We start from the raw sequence: 20,050 nt of genomic DNA, 5'->3' as shown, positions 1-20,050 counted from the left end.
CACAAGACCAAGTTATAAAGATACAAAATCACCAAGGGTTGCCCAAGGCAACAAAATAATTAAAGCGGACTAACACTAATAAGACTAAGCATTCAAGAAGAATAATACAAAATATTAAGGAAATTTGCGATACAGAAATGAAACATTTCTCAGGTTCAGCAAGCATCATTCAGTTCAGCAGAGTTACACATCTAGCTGGACACCGGGAATACCGTACAGTTACCAAAATCACAGGAAAACGTGTGGGACGGAACTAATTTAGACAAAAAGATCAAAAAAGTCTGAAAGAATTTGGAAAAAGGAAATCTCTGGCAAAAGGCTACTAGCTAAGGTGGGCAAAAATATGTAAAAACTGAAAGTGTTAGCATGTCAGAAGCTCGATCAAGAGTTTTCTGAAGGGAATTCGAAGAAAGGTTCCTATGTCTCAAGAGGGCATCTCAAAGGGACAAAGGCAGAGAGGAAGATACCTCTCAAAGGGGCACAACGTGTGGGATTCTTATCTGCAGGGGCCTGGAGAATCTGAAAATCTGACTAAAGTCCAACTGTTCATCGTTATAATAAAGTTCATACTGCACTCTGAGTTGTCAAAGGTGACAATCCATATTACTTTGAAGTGGCATCATCCAATGGAAAATGATCATGCGACTCAAAACTGCGACATCAATAAATCTTCCCAGGCCTGTCATGGGACCATCTTCCATCCATGAAGCTCCACACAAGTTTGGAACAAATGTATATAATAACAGTCCATGTCTCAGAATGTTCCACACTCAAGGACGTTGTTGTGTTGCTCTTTGTCTAAAACAATAGAGGTCTGTTACCAAAGCTTGTCTTTTCATGGGAACGAAGTCTGTAAGAAAGTTCCCTTTAATTAAATGAATCAGCGTTCCCCTGCACAGTTACGAAATACAACTTAATAGGCCTTCCTTAGGCTAAGGCAATTAAATACAGCAGATTAATACCTCAAATAAAACACATTTAATATGCAAGCTATCATTTCTACATTAATTTTTCTTTATTAGCATTTAGATTCCTGCAACTTTAAATGAATAACTCAGTGCATTCAGACAGTGTAAAGTGGAACTACATTTCTTCTATTTTTGCGCACATTTGTTTAAATATATTCTGTTAATCTAGAGTCTACATTACACCATAATCTGAGTTTAGTCCATCTAACATTTAGTTTAATTCAAACAGCACCTATGTTGAACTCTACATTATAAACAAATGCACATTAATAAAGACGTGTCTGTGCAGCTTCTATATTCAAATTATTAGTACTTTGGTTAACATAAAGTGTACACTGTCACATATAGATGACTTTTGTGACATGAGGGACAACATTAAGATCTCAACTACATTGATTTCCTTAGCCCCCCACCCCCCAAAGGAAATCTTAATGCACCCCCTTCAGATGAAAGGGAAACAGACTGGTGTATCTCACCCTTACGTATGATGTAAGACTTGTCTGGATCCAGAATGTTTTTGAATTGGATACCCCTGCCAGCGAAGCTGTTATCTGCAGGGGTTATATGTAGCTGCACGAACCTTCACCTTGGCCCCTGAAACAATAGACACTGTAGGCAAGTACCCTCTTTTTGGCATGGTTACCCCCACTTTGTGCCTGCTATCAATGTGTTTTGACTGTGTTCACTGGTATCCTGCTAACCAGGACCCCAGTGACACTGCTCTCTCCCTCTAAATTTGAATGCTTAGGACTTAGCACACCCCACAACTGGCATACTGGTGCCCCATGTAAGTCCTTCGTATATGGTACCTAGGTACCCAGGGCATTAGGGCACCAGAGGTTCCCCATGGACAGCACCACGTATTATGCCACCCATGGGAGCCCATGCAAAATGTGTCTGAAGGCCTGCCTTTGCAGCCTGCGTGAAAAGGTGCATGCACCCTTTCACTACAGGTCACTGTAAATCACCCCTATGTCAGGCCCTCCTAGCCCAGAGGGCAGGGTGCAGGTACCTGGCTTTGAGGGCAATCCTGCATGAGCAGAGATGCCCCTACGAACTCCAGCTCCATTTTCCTGGACATCCTAAGTGCGGGGAAGCCATTTGACCCGTGTACTGGACACAGGCCACAAACTGTGTCCTGCTACATAATGGTAACTCCATACCTGGGTATGTTTGGTATCAAACATGTCAGAATCGTACCCCAGTACTGTTGCTAGTATTGGTTGTATGATTCCATGCAGTCGGGGGCTCCTTAGAAGACCCCCAGCATTGCTCCTATCAGTCTTCTGGGGCTTTCTGGGCAGCCTGCGTTTCTGCCACCCCACAGACATGTTTTTGCCCTCCTGCTGCTTGGCCTGCTCAGGCAGAAGAAGACAGAACAAAGGATTTCCTTTGGGAGAGGAAGGCAACTCCCTCTCCCTTTGGAAATAGGTGTTACATGGCTTGGGAGGGTTAGCCTCCCCAAGCCCACTGGTATGCTTTGAAGGGCACACTTGGGGCCCTCCTTGCATAAAGCGGTTTGCACCGGTCCAGGGACCCCCGGTTCCTTCTCGGGCGTTAAACTGGAGAATGGAAAGGGGAGTAACCACTCCCCTGTCTGTCACCACCCCAGGGGTGGTGCCCAGAGCACCCTCAGGTGGCCACTTGATTCTGCTATCTTGAATCCAAGGTGGGCAGAGGTCCCTGAGAGCATCTGAGTGGCCAGGTCAGGCAGGTGACGTCACAGCCCCCTCCTGGTAGGTGGTCACCCTACTAGGTGACCAATCCCTCTTCCTGGGCTATTTATGGTCTCCCTTCAGGGTGGGTCTCCAGATATGACGTACAAGATTCCAGCAGGACTCCTCTGCATCGTTCAGTTCATCTTCTGACGACCAGGACTGCAACTGGACCCTCCAGGAACAGACATCTGCTACTCCAGCGACAACTCTGCTCTGCAACATTGTTCCTCCGGCTACTTCCAGCAGTTTTAACATTTCCCTGGCTGTGCATCCTCTGAGGGCGACAAGTCTTCAACCTGCACAAGAAATAAGGAATTTCCCTTGGAGTGAAGGAGTCACTCCCCTGCATATACAGGCACCAACTGCAGCAACATCCGGCTGTGTGGAACTTCTCTGCTGGAAAACTGCCTGGATCCTGCAATGCAGGTGGTGGTCTGGAGTGGTCCCCTTGGTCCTCTGTACCAGCTGTCCAACTTGGGAGATGGTGAGATCATGCCTGTCCTTTCAGGACAGTACTCCTGTGCACCACGACTCTCGCATCTACCAAGGCTTGTGTGTTCCTCCTCCAATGGATTTTCAGGTTCCGTGTAGCCCTGGCCTCCAGCACTCTTCCCTACAAAAGCACAGTCTCCTGCCTGCTGCTCCAGCGACATGGGACTCTGAGTGGGCCTTACTGCACCTCCTGTGCCTGCTTCCTGTGAGTTGCCTGTGGGGGCTGCTTCCTCGTCTTCCGACTTCTCACTGCTGAGGGTCACCTGGGACTCCCTTCCTTGGATTCAGTCCCCCTGGACCTTGCTGGTCCCCTGCAGCTCTGCAAATCTTAAACTGCGACGTTTGTCTCTGCCAAGGCTTGTTGGGAGTTTTCCAACACCACTGACTGCCGCTCTTGTTCCGTCGTGGGACATCGACTTCATCGCTTCTGGGACTCTTCTCCTGCTCGAGTGCTGCACAGCTGATTCCTTGTCTCCATCGTCGACCTGGTCCTGCATCTCCAGAAGGGCGATAGTGGCTCCTGCCACAACTGAACACTCCAAATTGAACTGGACCTGGTCCCTTTCTTTTGTAGGTCCTCTTCTGTCAGGATCCACCTTTTGGTTTCTTCAAGTCTTGCTAGGGTCTTGCACAGTCCTTTTCCAAGGTTTACCTGTGGGCTTGAAGAAAAACCAGCTACTTACCTCTTCTGTCCTAGTCGTTGGAGGGCACTCTGCTACTTACCTTTTGGGGTTCTTAGTTCCTCCAGCTCCCTTATACAGATTGCACTTCCTTGGGTGGGGGACTGCCTTTTGCATTCCACTTACTTAGTATATGGTTTGGTCTCCCCCAGGGCCTTCACTATTTTCTATTATTTTACTGTGTGCTATTGCATTCTATGCTAAACACTGACTTCTAATGTGTATATAATAGTGTGTTTACTTACATCCTAGTGGAGTATTGCCTATACAGTATTCTAGTATTTGTGTTACCATAATAGAGTACCTTTATTTTTGTAACACTGTGTGGTTCTTTCATGTTTGTAAGTGCTGTGTATCTGTAGTGGTATTCCATAAGCGTTGCATGTCTCCTGGATAAGTCTTGGCTGCTTATCCACAGCTACCTCTAGAGAGCCTGGTCTTCCTAGATGCTGTCTACACCTCACTAATAGAGGAGACCTGGACCTGGTATAAGATAACACCATAGGTGCTCACCACACACCAGGCCAGCTTCCCTCACACAACTGTTGGTGTTTTAAATTAAAATATTAATTATTATGGACAATTAGCACATAGACCTTTTATATTAGAAAAACTGAAATTTTTATGGCAATCTCAGCAGTCCTAGAATATTGTAAACAGAAAATCTCAAATCATTTTACATCACACATCTCTCCAATTTGTAATTAATTAGTCTGAAGCTTACCTAATATCTATGTATATTTTATTCTCACCCTCAACCATGGTTGCTTAATTTGATGAGTAATTTAGTATTTTCCTTATCTAAACTATGCCCTGCCACATACTTTTCCCTGCATACCTAGGAAATCCTTGGTCCTGCAGTCGGATAATGGTGCTCCAGCATTTCTCCTCAATAATAAGGGTCTGGTGGGTGGCCCCTCTCAACTCTGTTTTCTGAACACCTTCTTACTAATAATGTATTGAGATGTGAGCTGGAGGTTTTGTGCTACCTTTCATATCGACAATGCTTCATCCAGAGTCACATTGAAAAAGCAAGCATATGAATCAGTTGCATTGAAAAGTTAAGTGAATGTATCCAACCTTGCTTCCTTACACATTTTTTCTCTGCAAGACTGAATGACCTTCCAGTGTTACCACATGAAGCTCTCCAAGCTGCAGAATGGAAGTTTTCTCTCCGCTGCATTTCACTTTTTTTGTTAGTGTGCCTAATACTTACCTGCTTCTAAAATAATATTGCACACTGTGCTAGCTATTATATCCATTAAAAGTATTAGTGTTCTGTGCCCTAGATCTTGCACGTTGCGCACTCTAAAGAGTTGGTGCATCTCGTTTTTGCCATGCAATTAGGCCTGACTTGTATGCATGTGCCATAGGGAAACCCATACCACTTAAATGCATCAGGCTTCATGATTAGGATCAAGTCATGTAGGAAATAATCATAAAACAGTATTAGTAAATACAAGCCTACAGGACACAAGTTATTTGAAGTTCATTACAGTATCGTACACTGATATGTGTGGAGAAACCTCTCTGAAGTGTATGTACTCATCTTTAACACCAGCCACTGGTACAGTATTCCACAGCTGGTGAAATCAAACAAATGTCACTTGTTATGTGACATTACAGTAGTACACTTGTTTGTACCCATCACATTGTAGTTTTTCAGTTATTTTACAAAGTATCAGACTAGCTGTGTGTTGTTTCTCCGAGAAGTGTGTGACTAATTTTATTGTAACTCTGTTTGATTTATCTTCAAGCACCCTGGTTTTGATTTTCCCCTCTTATCATATCCACATTGCTTAAACTGAAAGGGTAGGATATGAGGTACAATATGTTCTGGCTGTTACAGTTCATAAAAAGTTTGTGCTCTTTTCTGGATCTACGGACCATCTCAGGAATCTGTGATCATGTGGTATGTGTACAAACCTTATTTGGACAACTTCGTGTCTAATATCGATTCCCCGTTTTAAGGAAATCAAGGGTTTATGTAAATCAGATGTCTATAGTAAGAAGGCAGAAGCTAATCAATCAGCATTTGAATAGTGCAGTACTGTCACCCCTAGGGGTATCTGGGCTCTGTGGGTGTGGCATCTTTGATGAAAGAGCCAGGTCTTGAGTCTCTTTCTGAAAGCCGGCCAGTGACGGAGCCTTTCGAAGATGAAGGGGAAGGTCATTTCAGGTCTTAGCGGTTATGTAGGAGAAGGAGCTGCCTCTGCTGCGACAGATGCAGGAGGTGTCGCACGGCAAGAGAGGAGGAGCGCAGGTGTCTTACAGGTAGATGGAAGTTAAGTTGGTGGTTGATGTAGGTCGGTCCTTGGTCGTGTGGAGCTTTGTAAGTGTGCATGAGTATCTTGAACTGGCATCTCTTCTGGATGGGGAGCCATTGAAGGTTTCTGAGGTAGGGGGTGATGTGGGTGCGTTTGAGGAAGTCCAGGATGAGTCTGGCTGCAATATTCTGTATGGTCTGGAGTCTTCTGAGGAGCTGGGGTGGAGATTCTAACGTAGAGAGCGTTGTTGTAATCGAGGCGGCTGGTGTTGAGGTCTTGGGTGATGGACTTTCTGGTGTTGACTGGGATCCATCTGAAGATTCTGTAGAGCATTCAAAGGGTGTGGAAGCAGAAGGAGACGACTCCTTTTGACATGTCGTTTCATGGTCAGTTCATTGTCGAGGAAGATGTCTGGGTTCCTCGCATGGTCTGTATCTGTGGGTGTTGGTCCGAGTTCTGCTGGCCACCTGCTGTTATACCAACTGGAAGTGTTCTTCACAAAGATCAGTGCTTGTGTCTTGTTGGAATTGAGTTTGAGGCAGTTGTGTCTCATCCAGTTGGCTACCTTGGACATGGCATCGTAGACGTTAGTACTCGTGGTGGAGAGGACTTCGTGAGTGAGAGGATAAATTGAGTGTCGTCTGCGTAGGAAATTATGTTGAGGTTCTGGGATCTGATGATGTCTACGAGGGAGGTCATGTAGGCGTTGAACAATGTGGGGCTAAGGGGTGATCCTTGGGGTACGACCCATATGATGTCCTTGGGTTCACAGATAAAGGGAGGCAGCCGGATGCTCTTTGTGAATTCTATAAGGAAGTAGGCGATCCACTTGAGTGTTTGCTGTATGCTGTTTGCTGTATGCTGATGTTGTAGAGCCTGTTAATGTGGGTTATGGTTTTGAACTCATTAGAGAGGTCATGGAGGAACAGTGCCCCTGTGTCGCCACAGTCGAGGAGGGTTTTGATGTTGTCTATGGCCGTGATCAGCGCGGGCTCAGTGCTGTGGTTTGCACAGAATCCAGATTGGCGAGGTATCAAGTAGGTGATTGAATTCCAGGTTTTGATGGCCTTTTCGAGTACTTTGGCAGGATAGGGGAGCAAGCAGATAAGTTGATAATTTTTCAGTTTGTTGGGGTCGGCGGAGGGTTTCTTTAGGAGGGGTCTGAGATCTGTGTGTTTCCATCTGTCCGGGAAGGCTGCCGTGGTGTTGATGATGCTGGTGACTTCTGTGCTGATCGGGTTGGGTCCAAGGTTGAAGAGATGGTGGGGGGAGGAGTCAGTGGTTACCCCGGAGTGGATGGATGACATGATGGCCATGGTGGTCTGAGTGGTGAACAGAGACCAGGTGGTGATCAATCACTGGTGTGCGCTTGTTGGTAGAGGCAGCTGGTGTTGAAATCAGTGGGGTGGAGGTCGAGGTTGTTGTAGATGGCGTCAATCTTGCTGTGGAAGTAGTCCTAGATGGTGTCCAGAGTTCATATGAGGGGTGGATTGTGTTCTCTGTGGCTGCTGGGTTGGATAATTCCTTAGCCATTTTGAAGAGTTCTTGCGTGTGGTTGGCTCTGTGTCGATGTGGCTTTGATGGCTGCTCTTGGCTTCTTTGATGCATAGGTGGTAGGCTGCTTTGTGCGTGACTCGGTCGGAGGGGTTCTTTGTGGCACGCCATCATTTCTCAAAGCGGTATCAGTTGCATTTGGTGGCTCTGAGCTCTGGCATGTACCAGCTGGCTTGTTTTGAGATTTTGTTGGTTTTTGCTGGTTTCATTGGGGTGACTGTGTTGGCACATTTGGTGATCGATGCAGAGAAGTTCTGGACGGCCAGGTCAAGGTCTGATGAAGCTTCCCGTTGGGTGGTGCTGAGGGCCTGTGGTTCTCAGTTACCTTACCCTAGCTGTGGTGGCAGGAGCTGTAATGCGTGATGATGGTGTGCTCAGCATTGGAAATGGACGATGGCGTGGCGGTCCAGGGGAGCTCTGTGACTTTGCTGAATTTGATTTTGTCGCTTGAGGTGAAAATGGAGTCGAGTGTGTGTCCGGCTTTGTGAGGGGGTTCGGTGACCTGTTAAGTGGGGCGGATGTTGTACAGGTTTTCCAGGAGGGTGGTAGTGTTGACGCCATTGGTGGTGTCGGCGTGGAAATTGAGGTTGCTGAATAGGACATAGTGGTAGGAGTCAACGGCTGGGGGGGGCTATGAGACTGGAGATGGTGTCTCAGAAAACCACTCTGGGTCCCAGGGTCTGTATACAAGGATGCCTGTTATCGTGGTCAATAAATCAATCAAATAATTTCTTAAGCACACTACTCACCCGGTAGGGTCTCAAGGCGCGGGGGGGCAGTTACTGCTTGAAAAGCCATGTTTTTGGGTGCTTTCTGAAGGTTAGGAGTTCCTGGGTCTTGCATAGGTTGGTGGGGAGGGAGTTCCAGGTCTTGGCGACGAGGTGGGAGAAGGATCTGCCGCCGGAGGAGGTGCGTTGGATGCGGGGGACTGTAGCGAGGGTGAGGTCGGCGGAGCTGCCTAGTTGGTATGTGGAAGTTGACTCGTTCGTTGAGGTAGCCCCTAACCCATTATTCTTTTTGTGTACTTTCAGACTACAATTATGAGGAATGAATTTGAAAGACTGGCAGCTCGACAGCCTCTGGAACTTCTTAGCATGAAACGGTAAGTTGCATTCACTGATGTGCTACAATATTTCTTTACAAATTGTCAGTCTTGGCCTGGGAAAGCTATAAAGCTGACCACAAGCACAAGTCTTGAAATAAAAAAATAATCATGCATATCATTGTTCCGTACTATAAGATCAGTTCTCCATGGCCTTCACAACTCAGGACAGGTAGGCAATCCTTGTATTACGTTTGACCATTGACCCTGGAAATGAAGAAACCAGTTGCTACTGCGAGCTCAGTGAATTGCTAAGAACCTCCTTTTTATGCTTTATCTTCTTGGGGTACCAGTGTGAACAGTCAAAGGTTGCCCTTGGATGATATTGTAGGATAAAACCTCTAACTAGATGTGAATACTTAACCCTTGCAATAGAATGACCAAATAATGTTTACCTTTTAGGAAAAGATGACTTATATTCTTAGTAGGAGAGTATACCTAGAACTATAATTTTTTCTGTGACATAGTAGTATGGTTTGACTGCTTAACTGAACGTTTTTATACACTTGCACACATGAACAAGGGCTAAGTTCATAGCGATCATCTCCACTTAATTGCTAAGAACTGAGGCTGCTTTGGAGAACTTTACTTTTTGCAGTTTAATACTTAATAGTCTCTGTTATTGTCGTCAAGAGGCAGTGGGGGCTTTGCACAGGGACTTTGCTGGAGGGCAGCAGTCACACAGTGACTCGGTGTGGCAGTGATTGAAGACCATGCTGGAAACTGGGCAGTGGACACATGTGCCCATCTGTGTAATCGGTTGCTCGTAAGTGGAAGCAGGGGTGAGTGCAGGGAGGCACGCTGCCCTCACGTGCTAATCTTTCACTTAAAGATGTGCAGTGTTTGAAGACTATGGCTCACAGACCACACGTAGTACTCATTTGCCTGTAGAAATGATTTATTGAATGCTGGTGAATGTTGCGATGCAGGGTGCAACGCACATCGAGCCCACAGTATCTGCGCACTTATGGATCAAATCTGTTTATTGGCTTTTTCAATTGTAAAACATCGCATACGCAACACATCAGAATGATACAATTACATTGATATATAGCTTACTCCATGTGCAGCGACAGAAAACCTAAATACAACTTCAACTTTGTTCCCCCGCGGCTGGCATACCATACAACAATCAAGCGATCCCAGGCCTCGTTCTAGTGCAATCCCGGCCCTATGTATACATCTCTACTTCAAGTTCGGCCCCATTCGCTCAATTCAAATTCAGAACCCTCAAATAGGTCGGACATGTCAATTCTGAAAACTCCCCAGACAGTATTTGTAAGAATGGTTGCCAAAGTTCTTTAAAGTCCCCACTTGGCTGCTGTGAAGTCAAAGTAAGCTTTTCCATAGCGAGGATAAACCAAAGCTTATGTAGCCGTGAAGTTGCTGTCGGGATCTGGTCAGTCCCCCACACGGTTAGTAACAGCTGTAGTGCCGCATTTAAAGCCAAGGCCATCTGCCGTCCCTTCAATGATCTCAGGGGGAAAGTGAGAGGGTTGGGAAGGCCAAGCAAAATGTACGCAGGGAATCTAGGGATCTGAGTATCAAACGCCGTGTCAATAATGTCTATTATGTTCTCCCAGTACCAATGAAGCTTAGGGCAGTGCCATAGTAAATGGACAAGCGACCCCACACCCCCTCCAACAGAATCCTTGCTGGGGTGTAGTACCAAGAGGAGGCCACTTTATAAGCTGTCTCTGTACCTGCTGCGTTCTAAGCTGTGTGATGTGCCCTGTAAAAGATGCTCTCCCACTCCTCATCTGAGAGCTCCCTCTCCAGTTCCCTCTCCCACCTCAGCTGGCCCTTAGTCTTAGGCGAACGGCCTCCCCCCGCAGGAGAGCGTAAAGCTCCGAGATCACACGCTTATCGTCCTTTTTCATTAGAATACATTTTTCAAACGGTGTTAACGGCCTATCTATTAATGTTCTGTTGGCTGGTAGCAGGGCACAGTGTCGTATTTGATAATACATCATCCTGTCAGCCTCGGTTAGGCCGTATGTCTCCCTCAGTTGGTCAAAGGGGATCACCCCCTGCTCATCAAAAAGATATCCTACCCTTTTACAGCCCCCTTCGTGCCAGCGACGCAGTGCCTCCGATTGAAGACCCGGACCAAAATCAGGGTTCACACCCAGGGGGGTCATTGGGGACTGGAAAGTCATCAAGCCCACCCTGCTGGCCACCTGATCCCACACCCTCATCTACGCCTCCGTGACCGGTGATACGTACAACCCCCTCGCTCTGTGACGGCGCCTAAGCCAGGGCTCCTTCCATATGTGAGAGCCAACCACCGCCTGGTCCATGAAGCACCAGTGTTTCTCGGAAGCCGGGCGGCTCCATTCCAAGAGGAAACGCAACTGTGCTGCCTGAAAATATCGCAGAAGGGGACCGCAAGTCCACCCTCCTGCTTAGGGCGGTACAACACCCGTCGTGGTAGCCGCGTCGCTTTCCCTTCCCATATAAATCTTAGAACCGCTGTTTGGAGGGTTGCTATCGTTCATGGTGGGGGTTCTACCGGAAGTGCCTGAAACACATACAATACGTGTGGTAGGATGGTCATCTTCACTGCCGCCACCCTGCCCAAGCAAGACAGTTTAAGTGTCCCCCAGGTCTCTAAATCTCGCTGCACCTCCCGGATTAATTTTGTGTAGTTCAACATTGCCGTACGAGCGACCGTGGACCCTAACTCGACCCCCAAGTACGGAAGCTTTGAGGAAGACCATATAAAATGGAATCGGGCCTTCAGATCCCTTTCATGCTCGGCACTGTTAAACCTGCCCATAGCTTGCGACTTTAGCATATTTATCCGGAATCCCGAGACCCGTCCAAATTCCTCTAATACACCCATTAGTGCAGGCAGTGAGGTCGCAGGTTCTGCCAAAGTAAGAATCACGTCATCCGCATATAATGATATGATATGCTCATCTCCCCCAAACTTCACGCCCGTGATCCGGGCGTTGTCCCGGAGCCTCTGCGCCATAGGCTCCATATAAAGCTCGAACAAGAGGGGCGAAATCGGGCACCCCTGCCGGGTCCCTCTTTGAACTGAGAATGGCAAGGAGAGCGTCCCGTTAACTCGGACCGCCGCCCGAGGCCCCTGATAGATGCAGCTAATCCATGCCATAAAACCCGGGCCCAGCCCGAAGCACTCTAGCACCTTGAACAGGTATGGCCAATTATTCCTATCGAACGCCTTTTCAGCATCAATAGAGAGAAAGAGCGCCTCACTGCGCGAGCGATCAGTTTTATCCAATAGATGAAGCAGTCGCTTGGTATTATCACTACACTGCCTATGCGGTATAAATCGCGCTTGGTCGGGATCCACAAGCTCCGGCATATAATAGTTGAGGCAATGTGCCAAAATGCCAGTGAATAATTTGGCATCAATATTCAAGAGGGAGATCGGCCTGTATGAGGCACATTCCTTGGGGTTCTTCCCCGGCTTCGGGATAACCACGATAGTAGCATCTAACATGCTAGACGTAAGAGCCCCCGTGAGTCGAAAGGAGTTAAAGAGTCGCACTAAAACGGGTACAAGTTCCATACAGAAGGTCTTATAAAAAAAGCGCACCCAGGTGACTTCCCGGTCTGTAAGCGCGCAATTGCTGATATAACCTCCTCTTCCCTTATAGGTTGATCTAACGAAGTCGCCTCCCTCTCATTCAAGGGTGTAATTGCTGTACCCTCTAGTAAGGCCTCCGGAGTTGAATTACCGGGTTCCTCAGCCCCATATAGTCCCCGATAGAATTCCGCGAAGGCCTCCGCAATTTGGTCGCTCGTACGCGCTTCCGCTCCCGAGGGAGAGCAAACCATTTTTATCGTTGACGCCACGCTCTCAACCTATGTGCCAGTAGCTTTCCACATTTATTACTTCCCGTATAGTACTTATGTTTAAGGCGGAGTACCGCATACTGTGCCCTGTCCCAGTCCAACCTCCTCAGCTGCTTCCTTACTTTCTCAAGCTCTCGCCATAATCCCGGTGCACCGGTGTGCTTATGTGAGCGCTCCAACACCCTCACTTGATGTTCTGAGTCGTCTCCTTGCCTTGTTGTCCCTAGCAGAGAGCGACATCACCTCACCCCTCAATACAGCCTTCAGTACCTCCCACAGCGTCGCAATGCTAGTTGTCCCGTCATCATTAAGGCTAAGATAGTCTATTATTGCCCTACGAATCGCCTGTAATGTTGCACCATTCTGAAGCATCGAGTCCCTAAATCGCCACCCCGAAGCGCCCACGCACTCCATATTCATGTGAACCTCAACTGTAACCGGGGCGTGATCTGATATGGCTCGAGGCTCAATCACTGACTCCCTAACTCGGGGAAGAAACTCCTGCGAGGCCAAGAAAAGGTCCAACCTAGCATATGTCTTAGTTGCTGCTGAATAAAAGGAATAATCTCTTAACGTGGGGTGCGCACTCCTCCACACATCCACCAGACCACACTCACCCTGCCACTGACGACCAGCCACCGTCATAGACCCTGTCTGCCCATACCGGTGACCTGAACGGTCCAGGTCACCGTCCATCACCAGGTTAAAATCACCCCCACCAGGAGATTGCAGCAGCGGGGTCAAAGCCTGTTTTAGGAAGATTTCCTGCTGGGAGTTAGGCGCATATAGGGAAGCAATAGTGAAGGAAAAAAACCCCAGTCTCAATCACATGGCTAGAAGCCTCCCTTGCACCTCATGCAGTTTTGATAGCACTTCCCCAGGGAATGAGCGCGCTAAAAGTATCGCCACCCCTGCATGCTTTGATGGTGCCGAAGACCAGAACTGCCTGGGGAACCATTTCGAGCGCATACGATAAGTATCTTTTGGGACAAGGTGTGTCTCCTGCAGAAGGCATATATGACTCCCCGATCTCTCTAAGGAAGACATGATGGCTAGCCTCTTGTTAGGGTTATTGAGCCCCCGGACATTCAAGCTTGTACATTTAATAATCATATCCTATAATGAGGGCGGCATGCAAGAAGGAAGGGAGCTCGCAGGGAGACCACCCCCGTGTCAAGATCTAGACCAGCTATGACACCAGGGCCTGAGAAGATCTCCACACGAAAGCCAGCATCGCAGGGAAACCCAACAACATTCAACCAATACGCACAACAGGTGCATAGAACACAGAAGTCCTCGAACGTCCATCTTCACGAGGTAAAATCTCCACGGGGCAGTATATCCATCCATGTTTGGTAACCAGGTCCGTCGCCCCCGCCCCTCTTCAACGGTCAACATGCCGTTAGCAGCAAGGCCAAAAGCTATCCGGGACACCCCGCCCCCCTTCTCTAAGCTGAAGTTCCGGCGGCCACACTGTTCAAAACAGATTCCCTACCTGACCTCCGCTCCGAGGCCGTTGGGTGCTGCAACTTTCTTCTTTTCTCCTTCTGCCGCCAACACGGAGGACCCCTCACAGGCAAGGGTTGCCTTCTCGCTCGCCTCCTGGCCTATATCCTCCAGACCCAGGATACGGCTTGCTTCCAAAACGGATTTCACCTGCCGGAGCTGCTCCTCCCAGCAGAAGACCAGGCGGAACGGGTGGCCCCAGGAGTAGGACACATTGTGCGCTCGCAAGTGATCCGTCTAAATTCTCTCCGCCTCTGCAGGGTCCGCACAGAGAGGTTGTGAAATAGTTGGAGTTCATGCCCTCGAAAAAGTACCTGCTGAAGATTGCGAGCCCGCTGTAGGATCTTTTCTTTAAGAACAAAATTATGGAGACAGGCTAGAATGTCCGGAGGGCGGTCTCCAGGGCCACCAGCGCGGCCGACACGATGAACTCTATCCAGGACTATCTCTTGTGTCTCGTCCGGGCCAAGCAGAGAGCGAAACAGGTCCGCCACATAGTCCCCAATGTCTTCCTTTTCAGCACCCACCGGAGCCCCTCTGATGCGAATATTTTGGCTCCTCGAGTGGTTCTCCAAATCCTCGACCGCTATCTGGAGGAGATCCTGCTGCTCTCGGAGGCGAACTACCTCTTGTTGCAGGCCCGCCACCTCTTCACCACGGGGGATCTCACCATCTTCCAGCTGCGAGACTCGCTCTCCCAAGGAGGTAACCTCTCCCGCAACTCCTTCACCTCCTGCGATGTGTCCCTACGCAGCTCTTGAATGTCGCTCCGAAGCGAATCAAACAGGGAGGTCAAAAAGCCCTTCGTAACCGGTGAACCCTCTGGGTCGATCTCCATCCGACCCTCCAGGGGTCTCGTCGCCGGTGAGTCCTCGGCCATACCCCCCGATGTCAGGCGGGCCCCTGTCAGCATTTCTCTCACTGAGCACTCTCGCTTGGATTTAGCCGTCGCCATGGCTCTCCGGCCTACTCTCAGTTCGCCGGATCAGCCCCTCAAGTCTCTCCAGAAGCTCCGCCTGAGAAAGATCACCAGATGTCGCCGTGTCAGAGACTGTGCCTGGACCTAGCACATGGTAGCCACCTCTTGGAAAGCTCTGCTTTTATAGCCTCTACCTCCGAAAGCACGGGCCCGCACTTACTTGAACTCCCGGTGGGTGAGTGTAGCAATCTTGGGGCAAAGCGACAGAGCCCCCGTCTTCGCTCGGGGCCTCAGTCTTCTTCTCCGTCCCGCATAGGGGCGCTAGGGTGGGGGGGTGCCAATTTCCAGCTCCCGATCCAGTCCTGTGTGCGGGGGCGCGCCCCGCGCCCAAGGCGCTCGTGCGTCTCGGGGTCCAAGCCCCCACTGCTGTCCCGCTGCTCACAGGGCCCCAACCAAGCCCTCCAGGCCCTAGGCCCCTCCGGCGCCAAGCTCAGAAGGTCGCCGAAGGAGGGCCCAGGCCGCCGCCCACGCCGCTCCGCGGCCCGATCGTGTTTCGGGGCCGACCGCTCCTCTCACCACGAGAGCAGCGCAGCTCAACTCAGAGCCCTCACCGGGCAGCGAACAGCCCACGGGGGCGCTCCTCACTTCGGGGGGGCCCAGAGGCGTCCCCCCGCCGGGCCAGGGCAGCGGAGCTCGGACGGGCACGTCCTATCGTGCCGCCATCTTGGACACGCCCCCCATCTGCACACTTATGAACATGTTTTCATTCACATTGCGGGAGAGAAAGTATTCTAGCTTGAGACCGCACACAAAAGAGAATACAGGTCGACATTCTCAGCTCCTCAATTTCTGATCTCCAAACTCAGCCATGTATTAATAGACGTTTATGCTCCATGTGGGGCATCTACCTCCTGTTTCAATCTGAACTAGCAGCAGCAGAGTTCCCATCTCTGGTATTGGCCTTTCTCTTCAGTGATGTGCATAGCCTCTAGAAGTAAAAGATCAACAGTGGATTTGCTGCAGAGGCCAGCTTATAACCCAGTCAGGGAAAGAGTTAGCTTAGGCTCAGTTCTCCTGTGAAGTTAAAAGTTTGCATCACATTCTTGGGGAAATGCATTGCATTGTAAGTGAATTTGCTTATCCACTTTGCCAAGCCACCGTCCCTTTTTTTTAGTGGGTTCCAGATATATAGTTCCTGCATAATGCAAAACACAAGATACATGGGATGGGCAGGAACCACTAGTAGTTCTGTGGACTGGGGGGGAAAGGCTAGGAGGTAATGTTCATTGACATTTTTCCAACCCACACTCCTTGTCAAACATTGGTGTCTGGCCATACCAATACTCCAACACCTTTCAGAGTCTAGCGCATCTCTGGTGCAACTCTGTATAATCATGTAGGGACCACAATGAAGTAGCCTGTGGTTTTATAAAGAATCAATGTAGATTTGTAACATAAATCTCCTGCACCAGAAGACGTACCAGGTCTGCCAAAACTTTAAAAAGAACAGCTGGTTGTCAGGCGTGCACTGCCAAGAGACTTTCTATCCTTCACATGTCTTGCCTGTATAAAAATACAGAAAAATTCGGACAGCACAAGATGTCTTATGAAAGATAAATGTTCATAGTCTTGCCATCGAAAAGCAGTCGGTAATCCTGAATACATGGAGCTATAGGTCCCTGGTTACCGTTTCAGTTAAAGGACAAACAGATGAGCACACATATTTGGAATTGGTATTAAAAGAAAGGGTTAGGGCACTACAACAAGTTTTTAAATGGTCACTACCATCATTAAAAAATATCCCCCTACCTACTCAGCTGGAAGCTACCAACCTACCACCGCTCAGTAAGGCAATAGAAACAAATTGCTGGAAACCAACGTATTACTGACAGTTGTCTGCTGGCCAACTACCACTTTGGTTTCGACCTGCCAGTAGCATTGAAACAGCAACTTTGATGGTCCTACTCAATGTGCACATGTCCTTGATAAAGTACAAAGGACCTCAAGAACCTCCGGCCTATCTCCATGCTCTCCTTCCTGGCAAAAGTCATCAGGAAGGCTGTCAAAAGACAACCCGCTTTCTCGAGGAGAACTGCACCCTGGACCCTTTCCAATCCGGATACCGCAGCAACCACAGCACCGAAACTGCCCTCATTGCCACCACCGACATCAGATCCATACTGGACAGCGGCCCTCATCCTCCTGGACCTCTCAGCCTCGTTCAACACTGTCTGCCACCCCACCATACGCTCACACCTCAGCAATGCTGGAATCTGCGACAGAGCCCTGGACTGGGTCACCTCCTTTCTGACTGGCAGAACCCAGAGAGTCCGCCTCCCCCCCATGCCGCTCGGAGGCCACCAAAGTCATCTGCGGTGTACCCCAGGGCTCGTCCCTCAGCCCGACCCTCTTCAATGTCTATGTGGCTGCCCTCGCTAACATCACCCGATCGCACAACCTCACCATCATCTCATACGCCGACGACACCCAGCTGATCCTCTCCCTCCCCAAAGACTCCGCCAAGACCTACCTCCATGAAGGAATGAAGGCCATCGCCGAATGGATAAAGAGCAGCTGCCTCAAACTCCATTCCAACAAGACAGAAGTCTTCATCTTCGGCTCCACCCCTCCGCATGGGATGACTCCTGGTGGCCTGCCACTCTCAGAACCACTCCAACTCCCACAGACCACGCACGGAACCTAGGATTCATCTTGGGCTCTTCACTTTCTATGATCCAGCAAGTCAACTCCATCTCCTCCTCCTGCTTCAACACCCCTCCGCATGCTCTGAAAGATCTACAAATGGATACACCGAAACCAGAAGTACAGACACCCAAGCCCTCGTAAGCAGCAAGCTGGACTACGGCAATGCCCTCTATGCAGGAACCACAGCTAAACTCAAGAAGAGGCTGCAACGCATCCAGAACGCCTCCGCACGCCTCATTCTGGACATCCCCTGCCACTGCCACATCACAGACAACCTGAAAAACCTGCACTGGCTCCCAGTGAACAAGAGAATCACTTTCAAACTCCTCACCTATGCTCACAAAGCACTGCACAACACTGGACCAGACTACCTCAACAGACGAGACTCCTTCTACACCCCAACCCAGAATCTCCACTCTGCCGACCTTGCCCTCGCAACCGTCCCATGCGTCTGCAGAACTACAACTGGCGGTAGATCATTCTCTCACCTCACCGCCAAAACGTGGAACACTCTTCCCACCCACCTGCACCAGACCACAGACCTCCTTACTTTCAGAAAACTTCTCAAGAGCTGGCTGTTCTAGCAAGTAGCAGCACCTCACCCCACCCCTTCTCCCCCTTCTCCTCCTCTCCCCTCCCCAGCGCCTTGAGACCCTCACGGGTGAGTAGTGCACTTTACAAATTCCTGATTGATTGATTGATAAGAGCAACTTCCACTTAATTTTTCTTCTGGACCTCTCATGTGCGTTTGATACAGTTGGCCAAAAAAGACTGAACCAGATTCTCAAACTGCATGGGATTCAGAGGCAATTTACTAAGTTGATTTGAATCGCTCCTAACTGGCAGAGATCTGCTGCTGTAAATAAGTGACCACTCTTCTGCCGTCCCCCTCTACCAATATATGTTGGTGGGTTCCAAAAGTGCCCTTAATAGCACCCACCTTATTTAATCTCTTCATGAAGCCACTAAGCCTGGTCATTCAACACTGAAAGCTTCACAGTGTAGAACTTCACCAGTATGTGGATAACACTACCTAAGACTTCAACAGTAGATGGCATCCTCTTCCTCAGACTGTATCTCAGGGGAAGTCATGGATGCACCAGATATTCCTTCTTCTCTGCTCTTCTCAAAAGTGAGTTCCAATTCTTTGCTTCTACCAAAAACAGATTTGATCCAATGCTCATTGTCTCTCTGGAGCTCAAATTCTAAGCCCACACACAAGCTTCGGCCAAATCTTGTGCCAAAGTCTGTTGTGCATTCATCATTTGAAACCTGACTTTCGCTACTGGCTGGAATGCTCAGTCTTCTCTGCTCCCTCTTAAAGCAGTGCTTCTTTCAGCACTGTCCTGGTAAATTCAGTCACTTTTCACCTATGGTTTGAGAGTTGAATTAGCTACGCATTTGAACTAGAATCAAATTCCAGATCTGCTGCCATGACCACAAGACCCTGCGTCGTAACAATCCACTTTACCTGGCCTGCGTGTATAATACCTCCTGTGATTGAATAGGACTAGGGAACTAAGACCCCGTCTTCTTGAAACCAACAAGGTTAGAACCTCTTCTCAAATGCAATCCTTCCACAGAATGACTCTGCAGTCTTGAACTGTCCCTCCAGAACTCTTGACACCAATCACTATATACTGGAAACACCTGAAGGCTTTCCTCTTTGGACCATACTTAATCTAACTGTATTCCATAATCTCTATCTTTAATTTTGACTACAGTTGTAAGGAAATGCCTCCTTGGCATGGTTACCCCCTGACTTTTTGCCTTTGCTGATGCTATGTTTTGATTTGAAAGTGTGCTGAGGCCTGCTAACCAGGCCCCAGCACCAGTGTTCTTTCCCTAACCTGTACTTTTGTTTACACAATTGGCACACCCTGGCATCCAGGTAAGTCCCTTGTAACTGGTACCCCTGGTACTAAGGGCCCTGATGCCAGGGAAGGTCTCTAAGGGCTGCAGCATATCTTATGCCACGCTGGGGACCCCTCACTCAGCACAGACACACTGCTTGTCAGCTTGTGTGTGCTGGTGAGGACAAAACGAGCAAGTTGACATGGAACTCCCCTCAGGGTGCCATGCCAACCTCACACTGCCTATGCAGTATAGATAAGTCACCCCTCTAGCAGGCCTTACAGCCCTAAGGCAGGGTGCACTATACCATAGGTGAGGGCCCCAGTGCATGAGCACTGTGCCCCTACAGTGTCTAAGCAAAACCTTAGACATTGTAAGTGCAGGGTAGCCATAAGAGTATATGGTCTGGGAGTCTGTCAAACACGAACTCCATAGCACCATAATGGCTACACTGAA

The 20,050-nt window shown here is 48.9% G+C and overlaps 1 protein-coding gene across 1 annotated transcript in view; it reads left to right on the top strand.

Moving 5' to 3' along the window:
* Window positions 1-20,050, top strand: part of BCAS2 (BCAS2 pre-mRNA processing factor) — a 78,190-nt gene that overhangs the window by 19,293 nt on the left and 38,847 nt on the right. The window contains exon 3 of the mRNA XM_069238732.1: window positions 8,711-8,781. Within this exon, the coding sequence (XP_069094833.1) occupies window positions 8,711-8,781 (71 nt within the window). The remainder of the gene's footprint in view (window positions 1-8,710; window positions 8,782-20,050) is intronic.

This window comes from Pleurodeles waltl, chromosome 6 (genome assembly GCF_031143425.1).
Source record: "Pleurodeles waltl isolate 20211129_DDA chromosome 6, aPleWal1.hap1.20221129, whole genome shotgun sequence".
Lineage (NCBI taxonomy): Eukaryota > Metazoa > Chordata > Amphibia > Caudata > Salamandridae > Pleurodeles > Pleurodeles waltl.
Note: the sequence above shows the minus strand (reverse complement) of the source record. Positions and strands in the feature narration are given on the sequence as shown.